The 15,733-nt window shown below is 64.1% G+C and overlaps 1 protein-coding gene across 6 annotated transcripts in view; it reads right to left on the bottom strand.

Annotated features, from left to right (window-relative positions):
* Positions 1-1,469: 1,469 nt before the first annotated feature.
* The window catches only part of LRP1 (LDL receptor related protein 1), an 87,722-nt gene continuing 73,458 nt past the window's right edge, over positions 1,470-15,733 (bottom strand). For 5 of the 6 annotated variants that reach the window (XM_074565249.1, XM_074565251.1, XM_074565250.1 and 2 more), the window contains 29 exons: positions 15,406-15,594; positions 15,026-15,174; positions 14,500-14,593; positions 13,929-14,045; positions 13,700-13,819; positions 13,044-13,166; positions 12,554-12,679; positions 12,171-12,287; positions 10,187-10,293; positions 9,856-9,988; positions 9,481-9,600; positions 8,791-8,913; positions 8,379-8,522; positions 8,160-8,294; positions 7,804-7,923; positions 7,261-7,532; positions 6,991-7,169; positions 6,599-6,705; positions 6,284-6,400; positions 5,750-5,926; positions 5,217-5,357; positions 4,963-5,136; positions 4,712-4,873; positions 4,289-4,463; positions 3,843-3,947; positions 3,588-3,652; positions 3,232-3,319; positions 2,909-3,053; positions 1,470-2,576 (listed from right to left, as the gene is read on the bottom strand). In XM_074565249.1, the coding sequence (XP_074421350.1) occupies positions 2,436-2,576; positions 2,909-3,053; positions 3,232-3,319; positions 3,588-3,652; positions 3,843-3,947; positions 4,289-4,463; positions 4,712-4,873; positions 4,963-5,136; positions 5,217-5,357; positions 5,750-5,926; positions 6,284-6,400; positions 6,599-6,705; positions 6,991-7,169; positions 7,261-7,532; positions 7,804-7,923; positions 8,160-8,294; positions 8,379-8,522; positions 8,791-8,913; positions 9,481-9,600; positions 9,856-9,988; positions 10,187-10,293; positions 12,171-12,287; positions 12,554-12,679; positions 13,044-13,166; positions 13,700-13,819; positions 13,929-14,045; positions 14,500-14,593; positions 15,026-15,174; positions 15,406-15,594 (3,965 nt within the window). In that variant the 3' untranslated portion in view covers positions 1,470-2,435. Of the gene's footprint in view, positions 2,577-2,908; positions 3,054-3,231; positions 3,320-3,587; positions 3,653-3,842; positions 3,948-4,288; positions 4,464-4,711; positions 4,874-4,962; positions 5,137-5,216; positions 5,358-5,749; positions 5,927-6,283; positions 6,401-6,598; positions 6,706-6,990; positions 7,170-7,260; positions 7,533-7,803; positions 7,924-8,159; positions 8,295-8,378; positions 8,523-8,790; positions 8,914-9,480; positions 9,601-9,855; positions 9,989-10,186; positions 10,294-12,170; positions 12,288-12,553; positions 12,680-13,043; positions 13,167-13,699; positions 13,820-13,928; positions 14,046-14,499; positions 14,594-15,025; positions 15,175-15,405; positions 15,595-15,733 lie in introns of those variants that run through there. The other variant, XR_012584436.1, reaches the window with a different exon arrangement.

Genomic DNA, 15,733 nt, shown 5'->3' with positions numbered 1-15,733 from the left:
CGGGGGGGTCCCGGTGTCCCTGACAGTCTCGCCAGGCAGCAAAGGGACACCAGGGTCTGCAGGGGTCCGGGGGGCTCTGGGAAGACCCCTCCCACCCAATTAACAGCCCACTGGCCTTGGATCTGGGAGGGCAGAAGCATGGCGAGGGGAAACAAGTGAAGGCTTAAAAAAATAAAAAAAGATTGAAGGAAAAAGAAGAGAAAAGGGGGGGGGGGAGAGAGAGGAAAGGGAGAAAAAAACCTCTAGAGAAGATATAAGAAACCGATAAGTGAACAAAGAGCCGGTATTGAAATAGATCTGAGGGCCGCGCTGCGCTCGGGCCGCGCCGGATCCCTTTGCAGAGGGGTTTGGGGGTTTTCAAAGGCAGCAGCCGCGTCCTCGGCTCGGCATCCGCAGGGGACCGGGGGGGCCGGAGGCATCCGCGGGGGGCGGGTGCTGGCAAGGAGGGTGCCGAGGGTCGTCCCGCGCTGCCGAGCCACAGGCCGGGGGTGCCACCGGGGGCACCGCCACGGCCGCGGGCTCCCCTCGCACCCCGCACCCGGCTCTGCTGCTGCGGCCCGGGCACACGGCGCGGCCGAGCGGGGCCGCGGGCGGCTGCCGGCCCAAAGGCCTCACGCCCCGAGCTCGTGCCGGCCCCGACCCCCGTCCCGCTCAGCCCGAGCCCGCCGGGGCGGACGCGAGACCCCGGGCCGGCCGGCCCTGCCCTCCGGCCCCCGCTGCCGTCCGAGGAGAGAGGGAGGGTCCTTCCCGGGGGGTCCATCCCGAGCCCCGCACCCTCAACGCCTAGTGCCCCCCCGGCCGTCCCTGCCGGCCGCGGCGCAGTGCCCAGGGCTGCGCGGGGGGAGCGTGGCCGCGGCACACGAGCGATCACTGGGGAGGGACGGACGCCGGGCAGGCGACCCCAGCCCTCGCTCAGCTCAGCCCCAGCACCCCCCCACCCCCCCGCGGGAGGCTCTGCGGGACCGGGCCCTGCGCCATGGGGGGGCACGGAGCGGGGGGTGCAGACGGGGGGGACACACGGAGGACACGCGGGGCACACACACACGGGCGGCGCTTGCGGCCCCCCCCGCTCCGTTCTCGAGGGCGGCGGCGCCACCTGGTGGCGGCTTCTGGCACCGCGCACCGCCGGGGCCCAAGGCCTGTGTCCGGCGCTCGGTGCCCGGTGCCCGGTGCCTCGGGGTGTCTCTGCTCCCCGCCGCGCACGGGAAGGAGCCGCCGCCGGGGCAGCAGCAGCCGCGTGCCCCGGGAGGCGCTGTGGGGAGCCGTCGCAGACGCGTGTGCGCACACACACACACACACACACACACACACACACACACGCATCCCCCCGAGCGCTGCACCCCGAGAGCGTGCACCCCCCCCCACCCCCGCACCGGGGGACCCGGAGCCCGGCTGGCGCTGGGGCCTGGGCTCCCCCCCCCCGCCACCTCCCCAGCACGTCCCTTCCCACCAAGCAGCAGCCCGGCTCGTCAGTTTTTAAAAATTTTATTTATAACAATATCTGTTTTGTTTAGTTGTAAAGTAATCCAGCAAAAATTATTAAAACATTTTCCCCCCAATAAAAGGATGGGGCCGCCCCCCGCCCTCCCCCCACATGCGTTTATTTATTTCTACTATAAAAGCTAGGTCATTTCCATGTTTTTTGTTTTTTTTTTTTTTTTTCTTCCTTTTTTTTTTCCTGTTAAAAAATGTGCATGTTGGAGAGCAGGTGAGGTGTAGGCGACAAGCCTGAGCGAGGGGCCGTGGGGCTGGGGACCCTCCGCGCCGCAACAGGGCTGGGGGCAGCAGTGGGGACTCTTGTCCCTGTCCCCCAGAACAGTCGGGCAGAGCCAAGAATGGTCGGGAGGGAGCAGCGGGGTGGGAGGACAGTGGAGGAAAAGGTGGGTAGGGAGGGGAACGGGGACCGAGGGAGGTTGGCAGAGGCCAAGCTGCAGGAGGAGGGACCCGGGGAGCAGCAGATTTGGCGGGGGGGGGGGAGGGGGGAAGGAAACCGGCCCCCAGTAGAGGGGAGCTGCAGGGGCCGGGGGGGGGCAGAGCCCAGAGCTGGGGAGGGTACGGCCCCCGCTCTGCCCCCCTCCTGCCTGCGCCCTGCGCAGCGGTGACCCGCGTCTCCCGTCAGCCCTGGCCGTGCGGCCCCAGTGCCTTTGTCCCGGCGCAGCCCCTGCTCCCAAACGCTGGCTCAGGGGAGGAAGGGGGGGCCCAATGTAAAGAGATTTAAAATAAACCGAAGCCGGATCTGGCAATGAGAGGCGCCGAGGCCTGGTACCGGGGAATATACAGGTAATAATACTGCTCACATAGAAAAGTAATAATCCTTCATTTGTACATTTATACAGTGGCTCTTGGCTCCCCCGGCCCCCGCCTGCCTCCTGCAATGGGTGTCTGTGCTGGGCCCGCGCGCGGGGGCCCGGCAGCCCTTTGCCCCTGTCCTGCCCCTATGCCAGGGGGTCTGCCAGGTCGTCGTCCGCACCCCGCGACAGCAGCTCCCGCTTCTCGTCCGTGCTTGCCAGCGAGTTGCGGCTGTTGTGGGCGCCCATGTACAGCGTGGCGTAGACGGGGTTGGTGAAGTTGGTGGGCTGCGGAGAGGGGGGAGTGAGTGGGACGGGGCATGGAGGCGCTCCTTGGCCCAGGGTGCCTGGGCAAGAGCCCGCACCGGCCACAACCCCCTCCTGGTACGGCACCACTGACCCTGTGGCTGCTGCCATCCCTCCCCACAGCCCCCACCCCTGAAGCTTTTGCAGCCCCTCGGAGCCCCCAGCCCCTCTGCACAGAGAGCAGCCCCTGGAGCCCTCACGCTGCAGCAGCGATGTGCCCCCCCCTCGACACGCACGCCCTCCGCATCCCCCGCTTTGGCCTGGACCCCGCACAGCTGATGGCCCCTCTGTGCCACGGGGACCCCGCTCCTCACCTTGTCAGGGTCCAGGGCGAAGTCTGCGTCCAGCAGCTCCCCCACATCGTCGTCGGGCTCCCCCTCGTACATTTTGTAGGTGGGGTTCCCAATCTCCACGTTCATGGCACCATTCGTCATCCGCTGGTGCTGGAAGCCCTTGGCACTGGGGAGGGTGTGAGACAGGGGGTCAGTGTCAGCAACACAGCCTGCAGCGAATGGGGCCCCCCCCCCACCAGCGGGTCCTGCTTGTCCCGCACAATCGAGGCTTTCAAGCCCTGCAGAGGGGGTTTCCGTCCTGGCTGGGTAATGCTCCCTCCCGGTGCCCAGCAGCCTGGACTCACCCTTTAATCCTCCACTTGTACCAGACAAAAGCCACCACGGTGAGAAGGATGAGGAGCAGCAGGATGGGGATGACAATGGAGGCCGTTCCTGCGGGACGAGAGGTGCAAGGACGGTCAGAGAATGCACAGGGACTGGCGACCGCTTGCCCGGGCAGCAGTGGGTCCAGCAGCCAGGGCTGGCCCTGCCTGCGGGAAAGGACATCCCCCTCCCCCTTCCCCCCCCTAGGAATGGGGTTCAGGAGTTGCACAGGGGCACCAGGCAACCCCGCATTCACAGGCAAATATGTGCCCCCGACCCCTCCGGTTTGGTGTCAGGCCTCGCAGTGCTCCCCGGGACAGGACTGCCCCATACGTACGGTTGCTCTGCTGCTCGCTGACAATGAAGTCCTCGCAGCGCGTCCCCGTCACCCCCACCGGGCACCTGAGAGCACGGGGAGAGCACCGGGGTTAGCGGGGGCAGGACAGCATGCGGGGAGGGGGAGGGAGAGGTGGGGCACAGACCTGGGGGTCGGGGGGGACACACAGATTGGGGTCTGTCAGTCGCCTGCTCCCTCTGCTTGAGGGGGCAAGTAGCCCGCCTGTAGCACCCCCCAGCCCCCAGATCTGCTTACAGGCACTCGGGCAGCTGCGTCTTGTCGCTGATGGAGCAGGTACCGCCGTGCAGGCAGTAATTGTCACAGGTCAGGCAGCTGGGCGCTATCTTGCCATCTGGGCAGCTGCGGGGTAGAGAGGATCAGACACACGTGCACCCCTGCCCTCCCCATGCCCCCCGCGCCCAGCACCCAGGACTGCTTGCTGGGGGCTGGTAGCCCATCGCTGTGCCGCAGCGATGGCTGCTGGGACAGCAGGATGGGCTTGGGGGAGAGACACCTCCATCGCCTCCTCGCAGAGCCCTGAGCTCTCCCGGATTCCTTAGCTGTCCTGAATTACTGACTCAGCATTGCTCAGCCACAGCCAGTCCCCAGCGATCAGGCCACCGGGACGCGGGTGGTTTTTTCAGGTCCTTCTGCCCACCATCCCCTCTTCCTCCCTTGAGTTCGATGTCCCTGGCACCTACATGCAGGAGACTTCTCCGCTCTGCTTGTTGATGCTGCACTTGCCCTCCTGGCACCGGGAGCACTTGTTGTCCTGGCACTGGGTGCCCTCGAACTGCGGAGGGCACCGGCACTGCTTGGCGCCACTGCTCGTCATCTGGCAGATGCCGTCGTTCTCACAGTAGTCGAAGCACTGCCCTGCAGGGGACGGTGTGGTCAGGGTGGGCTGCCCCACACCGGCCCCCTCCAGAGGGCTGCTCGTGGCCCCGGTCCCCCACAGAGCACCACACCACCCCGGGTCCCCAGACCCCCAAAAGAGGGTAATCTGGGAGTCCAACCTCTCAGGCACTGTCCCCAAAGGTCCCCAAAAAGTATCCCCCAGAAAAAGGGGGACCGGTCAGTCTGACCCTCCCCAGCCACCCTCGCCACGGACAGGCAGCACTCACGGTACTGGCAGCGGTCCCCAATGAAGGTGGGCAAGCAGCGGCAGTTGGGCTGGTTGCCCTGGTTGACGGTGCAGCTGCCGTTGTTCATGCAGTAGTCTGTGCATACTTGCTGGTTGCACTGGGGCCCCGTGTAGCCGGTGGGGCAGCGGCAGGTCGGCATGCCTGAGGACAAGAGCCATCAGCGTGCTCCCCGTCTGTCTGTTTGCCCAGGACCAGCCCCGACCCCCCCAGCTCGCCCCCAGCAGCCTCACCCGATGGGGAGGCGGCGCACGTGCCCCCGTTCTGGCAGTAGTCGGAGCACTGGTCGATCTGGCACTTCTCCCCGTTGTAGCGGGGCTGGCAGCGGCACTTGGCCTGTTTGCGGGCGTTGAGGAAGCAGCTGCCGCCGTTCAGGCAGACCAGGTCGCAGGTGTCAGTGGTGGGCACTGGGAAGAGAGGGATGGAGGTGAGCGGGACCGTGCAAAGCGGGACCCTCCTCCTCCTCCTCCTCCTCCAGACCACCTACCGACGGGGGAGACGGTGGGCGAGGGAATGACCACGCAGGTGCCGTTGTCCAGGCGCTTGCCGTTGGGGCAGGTGCAGACGGGGCCGCTGGGGCTGAGCAGGCAGAGCCACTCGCACTTCTTGCGGTCGCAAGGGTTGGTCACTGCCAAGAGGGGAGGGGATGAGGCGGGGTGAGGACGCTGGGGTGACCCACAGCCCTCAGGCAAACGACTACCCCCCAACAGCTTTAGGGCATCCCCCACGGCCCTACAGCTGCCCAAGCCCTCTGCCCGTCCCCTGATGCCGCACAGCTGCCAGCTCGCCATTGCTGCTGGCCTCCCCCCAGTCCACCTCCCTCCCCACTAACCCCCCCTGCGCTGCCCATCCAGATGCCCCCCGACTTTGGGCAGGGAAGCTGGGTGGCTGAGTCCCCTCTTGCCCCAAGCTCTGACAGCACTCCCCTCACCCTCTGGCACCCCACATCAGAGAGGAGGCCCCGGGCACCCCCCGCTCCCATCCCGGGAGCAGGACGGGGGTCCCAGGCCCAGCACGCACCCTCCGGTTGCTTGTACTGGTGGTAGAGCACGACGTCGGTGGCATGGTTGAGGCCAGACGTCAGGTTGGTGACAGCCTTGTGCCCAAACTTGTGGATCTTGAAGATGCGGTTGTTGATGTAGGTGACACCGTAGATGTAGTCCTCAAAGATGTCGATGCTGAAAGGATGGCTCAGCCCTGGGGAAGCGAGGAGGGGACATGTGCAGGCAGGGGTGGCACAGACCGGGCAGGGTGGGTGAGGGATTTTGGATGGATCTCAGGCCAGGGCCTCCCACCCCCATATAAGGGGGACAGTGTTGGGGGACAGCAGTGCCAGCAGGCTCTTGTCCTGCTGTGGAGTGTTTAACGAGGAAAGCCCGTGCTCACTGCCATCTGCCGAGCATCCCTGGCTCCACACTGGGGTCTGCCCTGCAGCGTGGCCCAGCCCAGGGGCCCCGGGGAGCTGGGCTGTGCTGGGACCCCACCCTGGGGACATCGCCCCTGGGCAGGTCCCTCTCCTCCCTGCTGCTCTGGTGGGTCTTGGGTGCTGCTCACCCTTCTTGTTGTCAATGGCCACGACGGGGTCGGTGCCATTGAGCCGGATGCTGCCGATGACAGAGAGTTTGGCGTCGGCCCAGTACAGCCGCTCATTGTGGTAGTCCACGGCCAGGCCTGTGGGGGCACAAACCGCGGTGAGGTACAGACCCCCAGCCCACCACGAGCCCCTCCTGACCACGTGGCCCCCACACGCTCCTGTCACGGGGCTCAGAGCTGCCAGGCGCAGCCTCCCCAACACGAGCCAGTTGTACGTCCGTCCTGTCGAGGCTTTCGTCACCCCTCGTGCCCCTCCTGGCGCCCCTCTTTGTTCACCTGTTGGCCACTGGATGTTGTCCTGCACCAGGGTCTCGCGCAGTGTCCCGTCCATAGCGGCCGTCTCAATCTTGGGGTGATTGCCCCAGTCTGACCAATACATAGTCCTGTGAAGGACATGGGCAGGTCATTCCCGGCAGGGGAGCAAGGAGGAGGGGAAGAGCAGGACAGTCCCAATGCCCCATGGGTGGAGAAACCCGCCCGCATTCTCCCCACAGTGTCCTGGAGTCACTGACGTGATCCCAAGGGCTGATTCCAAGGCACAGCAACTCGAGCTGACGTGGAGAGTGACATGGAGCACAGGGAGCTTCTGCCACGGACGGGCTTGGTGGTGTGGGGGGCCGGGGTGAGGGCTGGGCAGAGGGAAGGGAGAAAGGGCTCAAGTCTCTCACCCCCTAAGTGGATCGACTACTATGGCGTGGGGCTCGTCGATCATGCCCGAGATCAGCGTCTTGCGATTCTCGCCTTTCATCTGCGCCACTTCAATGACATCTCGCCCTGAGTCTGTCCAGTAGATGTTCCCAGCAACCCAGTCGATGGCAATTCCCCGCGGCATCTTCAGCCCTGAGATCTGTGAAAGGCAGAAAGGGGGGAGAGGTGAGGGCAGAGGACACCCGCAGCCTGGCCTTGGTGCCTCCCGCCATGCCCCCAACAGAGCTCACATTCAGGTGGGTGACGCCGCCGTCGATCTGGCGCCGGTTGCGGTTGGAGGCGGTGGAGGCAGCGGAGGAGGCAGGCAGCTCCCGGTATGAGATCCTGCCCGTGTGCCAGTTGGTCCAGTAGATCTTGTTGCCCTTGACATAGATGTCCATGGCATCAATGCGCACGTTCTCGTCACCCTGGAAGGCTGGCTCGTAGGCGGAGTTGGGGTTGAAGGGGTACATGCTCCGGATCTTGTTGTCGTCCGCGATGTAGAGGATTTGGTGCTCAGAGCCTGCAGAGGAGGAGCTGTTGGTGCGCGCTGGGCTGGGAGGGGGGGCTCAGCCCAGCTCCACGGTGGGGCAGGGGACAGGGTCGTCGGGAGCTTGGCACCCCCTTGGGGCTTTCTCTGCCAGGGACGGACAGACTGACGGCACCAGCAGTGCCACGGAAGGGTGGGCAGAGGTGCAGGGGGAGCCGGCAGAGCAGGGAGGGAAGAGCGGTTGGGTCCTGCAGGGTGGCACGGGCACGCACAGGGTCTGCGCAGGCCCCCGTTCCCTCCTGACCTTCTGCCTTGCACATGTTGTCCGTCTTCATGAAGTTCTTGGCACAGCTGCAGACGTGGGAGCCCTTGGTGTTGTTGCAGAGCTGGGAGCAGGTCCCAAAGCGCAGGCACTCGTTGACATCTGGGCAGCGGGAGACAGGAGTCAAGGGGGTGCCCCCATGCAATGCCCCCCATGTCCCCCTCTCTGGGGGCTGGTCTGGGACCCCGTCCCTCCCCATTCCCCACGTTTGTGCCCCAAGGACACCATTTCTGATGCCCCAGACACTCCGCAGGCGCGAAGACACATCTTACTGGCAAAAACCAACCATAAACCCAACAGCCTGACCCCAAGCCCTCTCCAGCAGCAGCGGGAAGTACCTTGGCAGGAGTTCTTGTCTGGCACCTTCTGGAAGCCTCTGCGGCACGTGCAGTATGTGGTGGACTGCGACTGAATGCACTGGGCCTCGTCTCCACACATGGTGGTGTTGGTCATGCAGTCGTATGACTTGTGGTCTGGGGCGGGACATGCCGTCAGTGCCTTCGCGGCTTCCCCAGTGTCCACCCTCGCCTCCCCCAGCACCCCGGCTCCCCACCCACCGTGGGAGCAGGACTCCTCATCAGAGCCATCTCCGCAGTCATCAAAGAAGTTGCAGCGGAGGTTGGCACTGATGCACTTCTTATTCTCGCACAGGAACTCGTTCTTGTCCTGGCTGCAACTCTTGGGTTTCGCCGTGGGAGACTCTGTGGGAGCACAGGCAGTGGCTGTGACCCTCCGTGTCCCTGGGCAACCTCCCCACAGGAGCCACAGGCTGTGAACGGTGCAGGAAGGGACCAGGCAAGGACCCAGGATGCCTGCACCAGCCTCCTGGTTTTGGGAAGGAGCAGGCAAAGCAAACCCCAACACCTGGGCTAAACCCAGGGCTCTGCGAGGAGCAGCCCAAGGGCAGTGGCGACCCACTGCCCCGTCCACGCTGGATGCAGAGCGGTGCCCACGGGCAGCCCCACTCACCGCAGTCCTTCTCATCCGTGTTGTCTCCACAGTTGTCAATGCCGTCGCACTGTCGACCGATCCACAGACATACCCGGTCGTTCTTGCAGCGGAACGGTCTGTTGGGGGGACACTGGAATTTCACTGCACCAGCAAACAGAAACAAATGGTGACGGTGAAAGGAGACGCCATAGCCAGGCTGTCACACTTGTCATGAGCTGCTGCTCGGCCTCTGCCCGCTCTCTGGGGATGCCTGTCCCACGAGGGCGAGCGGGCTCCGGAGACTAAAGCAAAGAGACTGAAGCAAAGACAATTGCCCGGCTGCTGTCAGGGTCAGCCCTCTTCCACCCAGCCCCCTGCCCTCTCAGCCCCGGCTCCCCACTGCCAGCCCCACACCTGGCTCAGCACCTCTGCGACCGCTCTCTCAACCAGAGCCACCTCCTGCCCCCTTGGCCCCACCAGCCGCCCCTGGGGGGACCCATCTAGAGGGGACACGTTGAGCTGCCAGAGGTACCCACAGCCCCCCCGGGTACCCACAGCGGTGCCCGAGGTACCAACAGCCCCCCCGGGTACCCACAGCAGTGCCCAAGCTCTGGGACTGTCACCCCTCCCTGGCACGTGGGTGCTGAGAGTGGGCTGCGGCCCCAGTGTGCCAGGCAGGGCCTTTGCCAGGAGTGGGGAGAGGCAACGCGGTGTCGCGGTGTCACTCACAGCACTCCTCCGGATTTTCATCTGAGTTATCCCCGCAGTCATCCTCCCCATCGCACTTCCAGGCCAGGGGCTTGCACAGCGTGTTGTTGCACTGGAACTCGTCCAGCGGACACGTGCGAACTGTCACAGCACAGGGCAAGAGGAGACATGTCAGCCAGTGCTGCCTGGCTGCCGAAATGCCGGTCTGCAGCCACAACTCCCATTTCCAGCATAGCTGGGGGCTCTCCAGGGCTCAGCTATGTATCTGTGATGCCCTGGGGCCGGGCAGAGGGTGCTGACACACGCGCAGGGGAGTGCTTCCACCCCCAGCAAGGACACAGGAGACATGAGGTCAAGGGGGGAGGACGCGAGGGAGCCACGCAGCGCTGCCATTACCCCCAGTGCCGCAGTTCTCCTCGTCGGTGCCATCCATGCAGTCCGCATCAGCATCGCAGCGCCAGCGCATAGGGATGCAGTGCCCGTTCTTACACTGGAACTGGTCGAACTCGCAGCGTGGCGTGCAGTCTTTCTGCAGGGGCAGGGCGAGGGACAGCAGTCAGCGGGGACAGCCCCGGCAGCGACAGCCTCCCATCCTGCGTCTGCACCCCAGGACCAGGCTCTCAGCCCCTCTTGGGGGTGGGGGACCCCTGGCAGCAGCAGCGTCCCCAGTCCCACACGTGGAGAGGGCGAAGGTGCTGGCAGGGAGCCTCTGCTCTCGGTACTGTACCTCGTCAGAGCCATCCGCACAGTCGTGGTCCCCATCGCACTTCCACCTGCCGGCGATGCAGCGGCCGTTGGCACAGGAGAACTCGCTCTCGGAGCAGGGTCGGGGTGCTGGGGACACAGAACAGAGGGCAGTCAGGGGCGCAGGCTGCAGGCAGGGCTGCGAGGGCAGAAGGTGTCCCTAGCCAACAGCTTAGGGGGGGCACAGGCTGACACAGACACACATCCAGTGGCACTGGGGACAGGGTGGGTGCAAGCAGAGCCGGGGGAACTGCCAGAGAGGGGCACAGCTGATACCAGCTCCCAGCCCCCTTCCCATCCCACTCCAGGGCTCCCATCTTCTTGCGGGGAAATGGGGTTTTCGGGGGGTACTATGGACATACAGACTCATTTCTGGCAGTGTCCCACTACACTTGTCCCCCAGGCCGTTCTCCACTGAAGGCTGGGGCAGGAGGAGAGGCAGCGGCGCCCTGGCCAGGTCTGGCAGAGCTGGCTCACCCGTCCTCCCCTCACAGGGCATGGGGACACACGGCCTCTCGCAGCTCAACGCACCCACTGGGCCGGCACCAATGGTGCCAAATCGTCTGCAGGAGGAGGGCAGCGGCACGGCCGCCCACCCGGCACATCTCTGGGGACCCTTCCCCTCCCCATCGCCCCGGGGAGGCCCCAGGTGTCGGGGCAGGCAGCCGCTCCGGCCAGTGCAGAAGCTGACAGGACTGAGCGGAAGAGAGGGGCAGGGGGTGTCCAGCTGCAGCAGGAAGGGTCAAGGTGGGGACAGATTTTGGAGCCACGAATGAGCCATGCACGGGTCCTGGCAGTGGAGCCAGCAGGGTCGGACCCTCCCTGACTGCGGCTCCAGCGGAGGGAGATGCTGGTGCTGATGCTCAGTAAATCCACCTGGGTTGTCCAGTCCCGACCCCTCTGCCCTCACCTGGAATTTATTGCCTTCGTTTATTTTAGAGAATCTGTACATGGAATTAAAAGATTTTGGCAGGAACCTACCTCTGAGCGCCCCATAACGACAGTGTGAAAATGGAGAAAAACATAAGATGAAGTGAAATGGCACAAACTCAAAAACACGACATGAAAACAACAGAAAAGAAAAAAAAGTTGTGCCCTAGAGAGCTGCAGGGAGACAGAGGGACCCAGAGCAGGTGCTGCACGGTGGGAAGAGAGTCTGGCTCTGCCTGGGCCCCCGCAGCTGGCCACAGACCCAGGGGCCATCCCATGGTCAGCTCAGGCCCCTCCAGAGGGACGGGACCGGGCTCCTGCCTGCAGCAGAGCCCCAGGACCTGTGGACGGTCCCAGTCCCCTGCTGCTCAGCAGGGCGGGTGCTGGCACAGCTCCACTAACAAGCGATAACTCATTAAGGGGCAGCAACGTGACCGTCCGCTGTGGCTTCTGGGGACCAGCTGCCTTCCCACACGCTGATCCAGGTCAGGTTTGTGACCTGGGTTCAGCTGGTTCCACAGCTCCCCTCCCAAAGCCTCCGTGTGTCCCCGCTGCCCTCCCAGGCCAAACCGTTCCAAAGGGTGCTGCCTGCCAGGCTGGGTCAACGCACGGGGCGATGCTCTACAGCAAACCTGCTCCACCGCAAGCGGGATGAGGTGCCCACGAGTGGGGTGAAGTGCCCATGAGTGGGACGAGGTACCCACAAGCCCCACGAGCGAGCATGGCCGCACAGGGCCCGTGTGCTGCGTGCCAGGGAGGGTGCTGGGGTCACCTCCTCCCTTTTACCTGTCCCACCCTGGGGACTCTCCTCAGAACAGCTGGCAGCCAAGCCCTGGCTGCGGGACCAGGCCAGCAGACCCCTGGAGTCAGGCGCGTTCTGTCCAGGGGGAAAAGGCAGCTCCCTGGGCTTCCCCAGCCATCAGCCCCCATAGCTGGGGGGACAGCCCGCACCAGAGGGGCTGGGGGGATCTGAACCGCTCCCTTCTCCACTGCACAGCCGGCTCCCAGGATAGCAAAGGCTTGGATGTGGCACGTACTGCAGCTCTCCTCATCTGAGTTGTCCCCACAGTCGTTGTCGTAGTCACACTGCCAGCGACCCGGCACGCAGCGGTTGTTCTTGCAGCGGAACTGGTAGGGCTCACAGGTGCGTTCGTCTGGGAGGGACGAGAGAGGGACAGGCATCAGCATTGTCCCTGCACAAGGGGAGGGATGGCCATGGCAGCTAGCAGGGTGGGCAGTGCTGCTCTCTGCCAGCAGCGCCCATGTGGGTCGGAAAAGGAGCAGCTAAAACCTCCCCCAGCCCCAGGCACCCCAGGAAGGTGGAGGGGACAGACAGCGCCAGGGCAGCCTGACCCTCAGGGAAGGTGGGGGGCACAAGATTCCCTCTGGGCTCATCTCCCCAGCCCCACTCTCTGCTCACCGCATTCCTCCTTGGGCTCGTCGGACCCGTCCCCACAATCGTCCTCCCCATCGCACTTCCAGCGTGCTGGGATGCACCTGCCCGAGTCCTTGCACCGGAACTCGTCCACACCACACGTCATTTGTGCTGGGGGGTGACAGGGATATGGGGAGGGGAGGTGGCGTTAGCTTTGGCCAGGCACATTTCTTTCTCTGCAAGGCTGATGAACACCTTGTGCCAGCAGCCTGGAGCTGACTGCAGCACCCTTGCTTGGAAAGGGGAGTTCACCCTTTCAAGCAGTTCTCCGGGGAGAAGTCAGAGAGGAGTATCTCAGCGGGAAACATCCAGGCAGAGCCACCGCCACCATCACCCTCTGCCTGCAGCCCCTGCAGGGACTGAACAGGGACCCGCCATCCCGCGGGCAAAGACACACAGTCGTGACTGGCTGCAGGGGAGCTCCCGGTTTCGGTGTGGCCGGACCCACCCCCCCTTCCCTGCGCAGGCTTCTTACTGCAGTTGGCAGGTTCATCGGAGCCATCCACACAGTCGTTGTCCCGGTCGCACACCCAGACGCGGGGGATGCAGCGCTTGGTGATCGCGCACTGGAACTGGTTGGGGGCACAAGTCACCTCCGCTGCAGGAGGGAGAACAGAGTCAGGAGAGGCAACAGGGCGGGCAGGGGTCTGCCAGTGCCACCCCGCAAAGAACACCCCACGGAGCAGAGGTGCGCAGACACTCTGGGCATCACAAGTTTCTGGCCACGCTTGGTGACCATGTAACGCAAGAGGGGAGGGGAGAGGAGCCCTGTGGTGATCCCAGAAGGCTCGACCAGCTGCAGGGAGACAGGGCAGAAGCCACGAGATCCCTCAGCTGTGCAACAGGTTTGGTGCAAATCCACAGCAAATATTGAACTTGTCACCCTGAGGGATTTAAGGATTTAGTTTCCACTAGGAAACAACATTGTCTGTAGGGGAAGCAGGGTGACGGTGGACAGAGGCTCTATGCAGAGCAGAGGTAAGGAGAAAGCCCCGTGCCCAGGGGCAGGATCACCCAGAAGCCAGCCTGCGGAGAAGCCAATACCCAGAGACACAGATCTGATGCAGCACTGAACTCACCCGAACCCTGCATGCTCCCCATCCCTAACGCGGTTAACAGCTCCCCACTTACGGCAGTCCTTCTCATCCTCGCCGTCACCACAGTTGTCCTGACCATTGCAGCGGAAAATGCCAGGAATGCAGCGGTTGGTGTTGGTGCATTTGAACTGGCTGGGCAGACAGACGTGGATATCTGGAAGGGAGGCAGCACGGTCAAAAGCTGACACGCCACATCTCTGCTCTGCTGAGACGCTGCAGCACTGCTGGGGTTTGGGGGCTGCAAGGGGAGGTGGAGAACCTACCGCAGTTGGCTTCATCTGAGTTGTCCTGGCAGTCGTTGTCTCCATCACAGATGAAGGCTGGGTTGGTGCAGATCCCAGTGGAGCACTGGAACTGCCCTGGCCTGCATTTGAACTCAGCTGTGGGGCGAGTAAGACAGGGTGAGATGTTTGCTCTGGGGAACATTTTCAGGGCAAACCTTAACCTCCCGCTTTCCTCTCTGGGGTCCTCAGCAGGGACTGAGCACCGAGAACCCAGCCCTGGGCTCTGGTGCAGCGAAGGGGCAGCTCTGCCCCCACGGCAGCAGTTGGCTGTTGTTCTCCACGGGGCAACACCCCAGGCAGGGACAGCGTGTTGTCCCACTGCTCTCTAAGCCCCGATAACGGGGTGACCCTCCCCTCTGCCGGAGCTGGGCAGGGCGCAGCAGCACTGTCCCAAAGGCAGAGCAGCAGCAGGGCTTTGGGAGAGCAGCCACACAAGCACCGCCCGGCTGCTCCAGCCAGCAGAGATGCCGTAGGGCTGGCAAGAGCCAGGCAGCGTGGCTGCGGTGCTGGGAGGCACCGTGGGCTGTGGTCAGCCCCACTCGGCACTCACGGCAGTCCTCCGGCTCGTCCGAACGGTCCCCACAGTCGTCCTCGGTGTCGCATTTCCACCAGAAAGGGATGCACTTGTCATTCTTGCAGACAAACTGCAATGGAGAGATGAGCTTGTGAGGGCAGCTCGGAATGGGGAGGGAGGACCCCAGAGGGCTTTGTCCCCAGGGAACTCTGCCAAGGGCACCCCGTCCTGATCTGGAACAAAGCCTTAACCTGAGCCCACGCCACACAGCCCCTGGGGGAAGGGGGGCTGGCAGAAGGTCATTCCAGAGCCGGAGGGTCTCTGGCTCCCCTGGGCACCCCCAAACGACCGCAGTCTGTATGTGCTGGGAAGTGCCACAGGAGGGAGGTGTTGCCCGCGCCTGGAGAAGGCCTGTGCGCACCAGCACCCAGATACGCAGCGCAGGCACCAGCACAAGCAGAGGAGCTGGGACCTGGCAGAACCATGGCAGGAGGGACACGCACACGAGCACAGGCACATGCTCGCCACAGGAGGGATGTCCCCGGTGCAGGCAGGCTGCTACCTGGCTGGCCGTGCAGTTGGAGACACAGGTTTTGCCATCGCTGCCCAGGTAGAAGTTGGTGGGACACGCACACTTGTGCCCCCCGCCCGGTGAGAGGAGGCAGAGGTTGCTGCAGCCAGCGTTGTTGGTCTTGCAGGGATGGTTGGGAACTGGGGAGAGCAGAGAGACAACCGTGAGTCAGAACAAGGGCGGGACCCTCGGGGTAGCACTTGAACCCACGGTTGTGAGACCCTTCTCACCGTGCACCCCTCTCCTGCACCCTCTGCCCAACCTGGACCTGGAGTCCCTTTGCATGTCGTGCCCAGTCCCAGCCTCCTGCCCAGGGCTGCTCCGCAGCGCCAGGGCCACCCCAGCCCCTCATCCCTGGCCCCATGGCTCACCGTCAGGCTGGCGGTAGGGGTGGTAGATGTGGATGTCCATGGGGCGGTGCAGTGTGCTGATCAGCAGGGTCTTGTTGGCTCCCGTAGTCTTGTGGGCCCGGTTGATGGACTTGGTCTCCCAGTCGGTCCAGTAAATGAAATCCTCAAAGAGGGTGAGTGCAAAGATGTGCGGGATGTCCTGGCTCAGCACTGCAAGGGGGAGTGGGTGGCTCAGCAAGGGGCTGCCCCACACCACCCTCCCACAGCGCAGCCTTTCTCCAGGGACAGCTCAGCCTGGGAACAAACCTCTTCCCCCGGTCAGAGGCACAGAGGAGCTGCTGGAGCTGGG

This window comes from Larus michahellis, chromosome 22 (assembly GCF_964199755.1).
Source record: "Larus michahellis chromosome 22, bLarMic1.1, whole genome shotgun sequence".
NCBI lineage: Eukaryota > Metazoa > Chordata > Aves > Charadriiformes > Laridae > Larus > Larus michahellis.
This window is presented reverse-complemented; position numbering and strand designations above follow the sequence as displayed.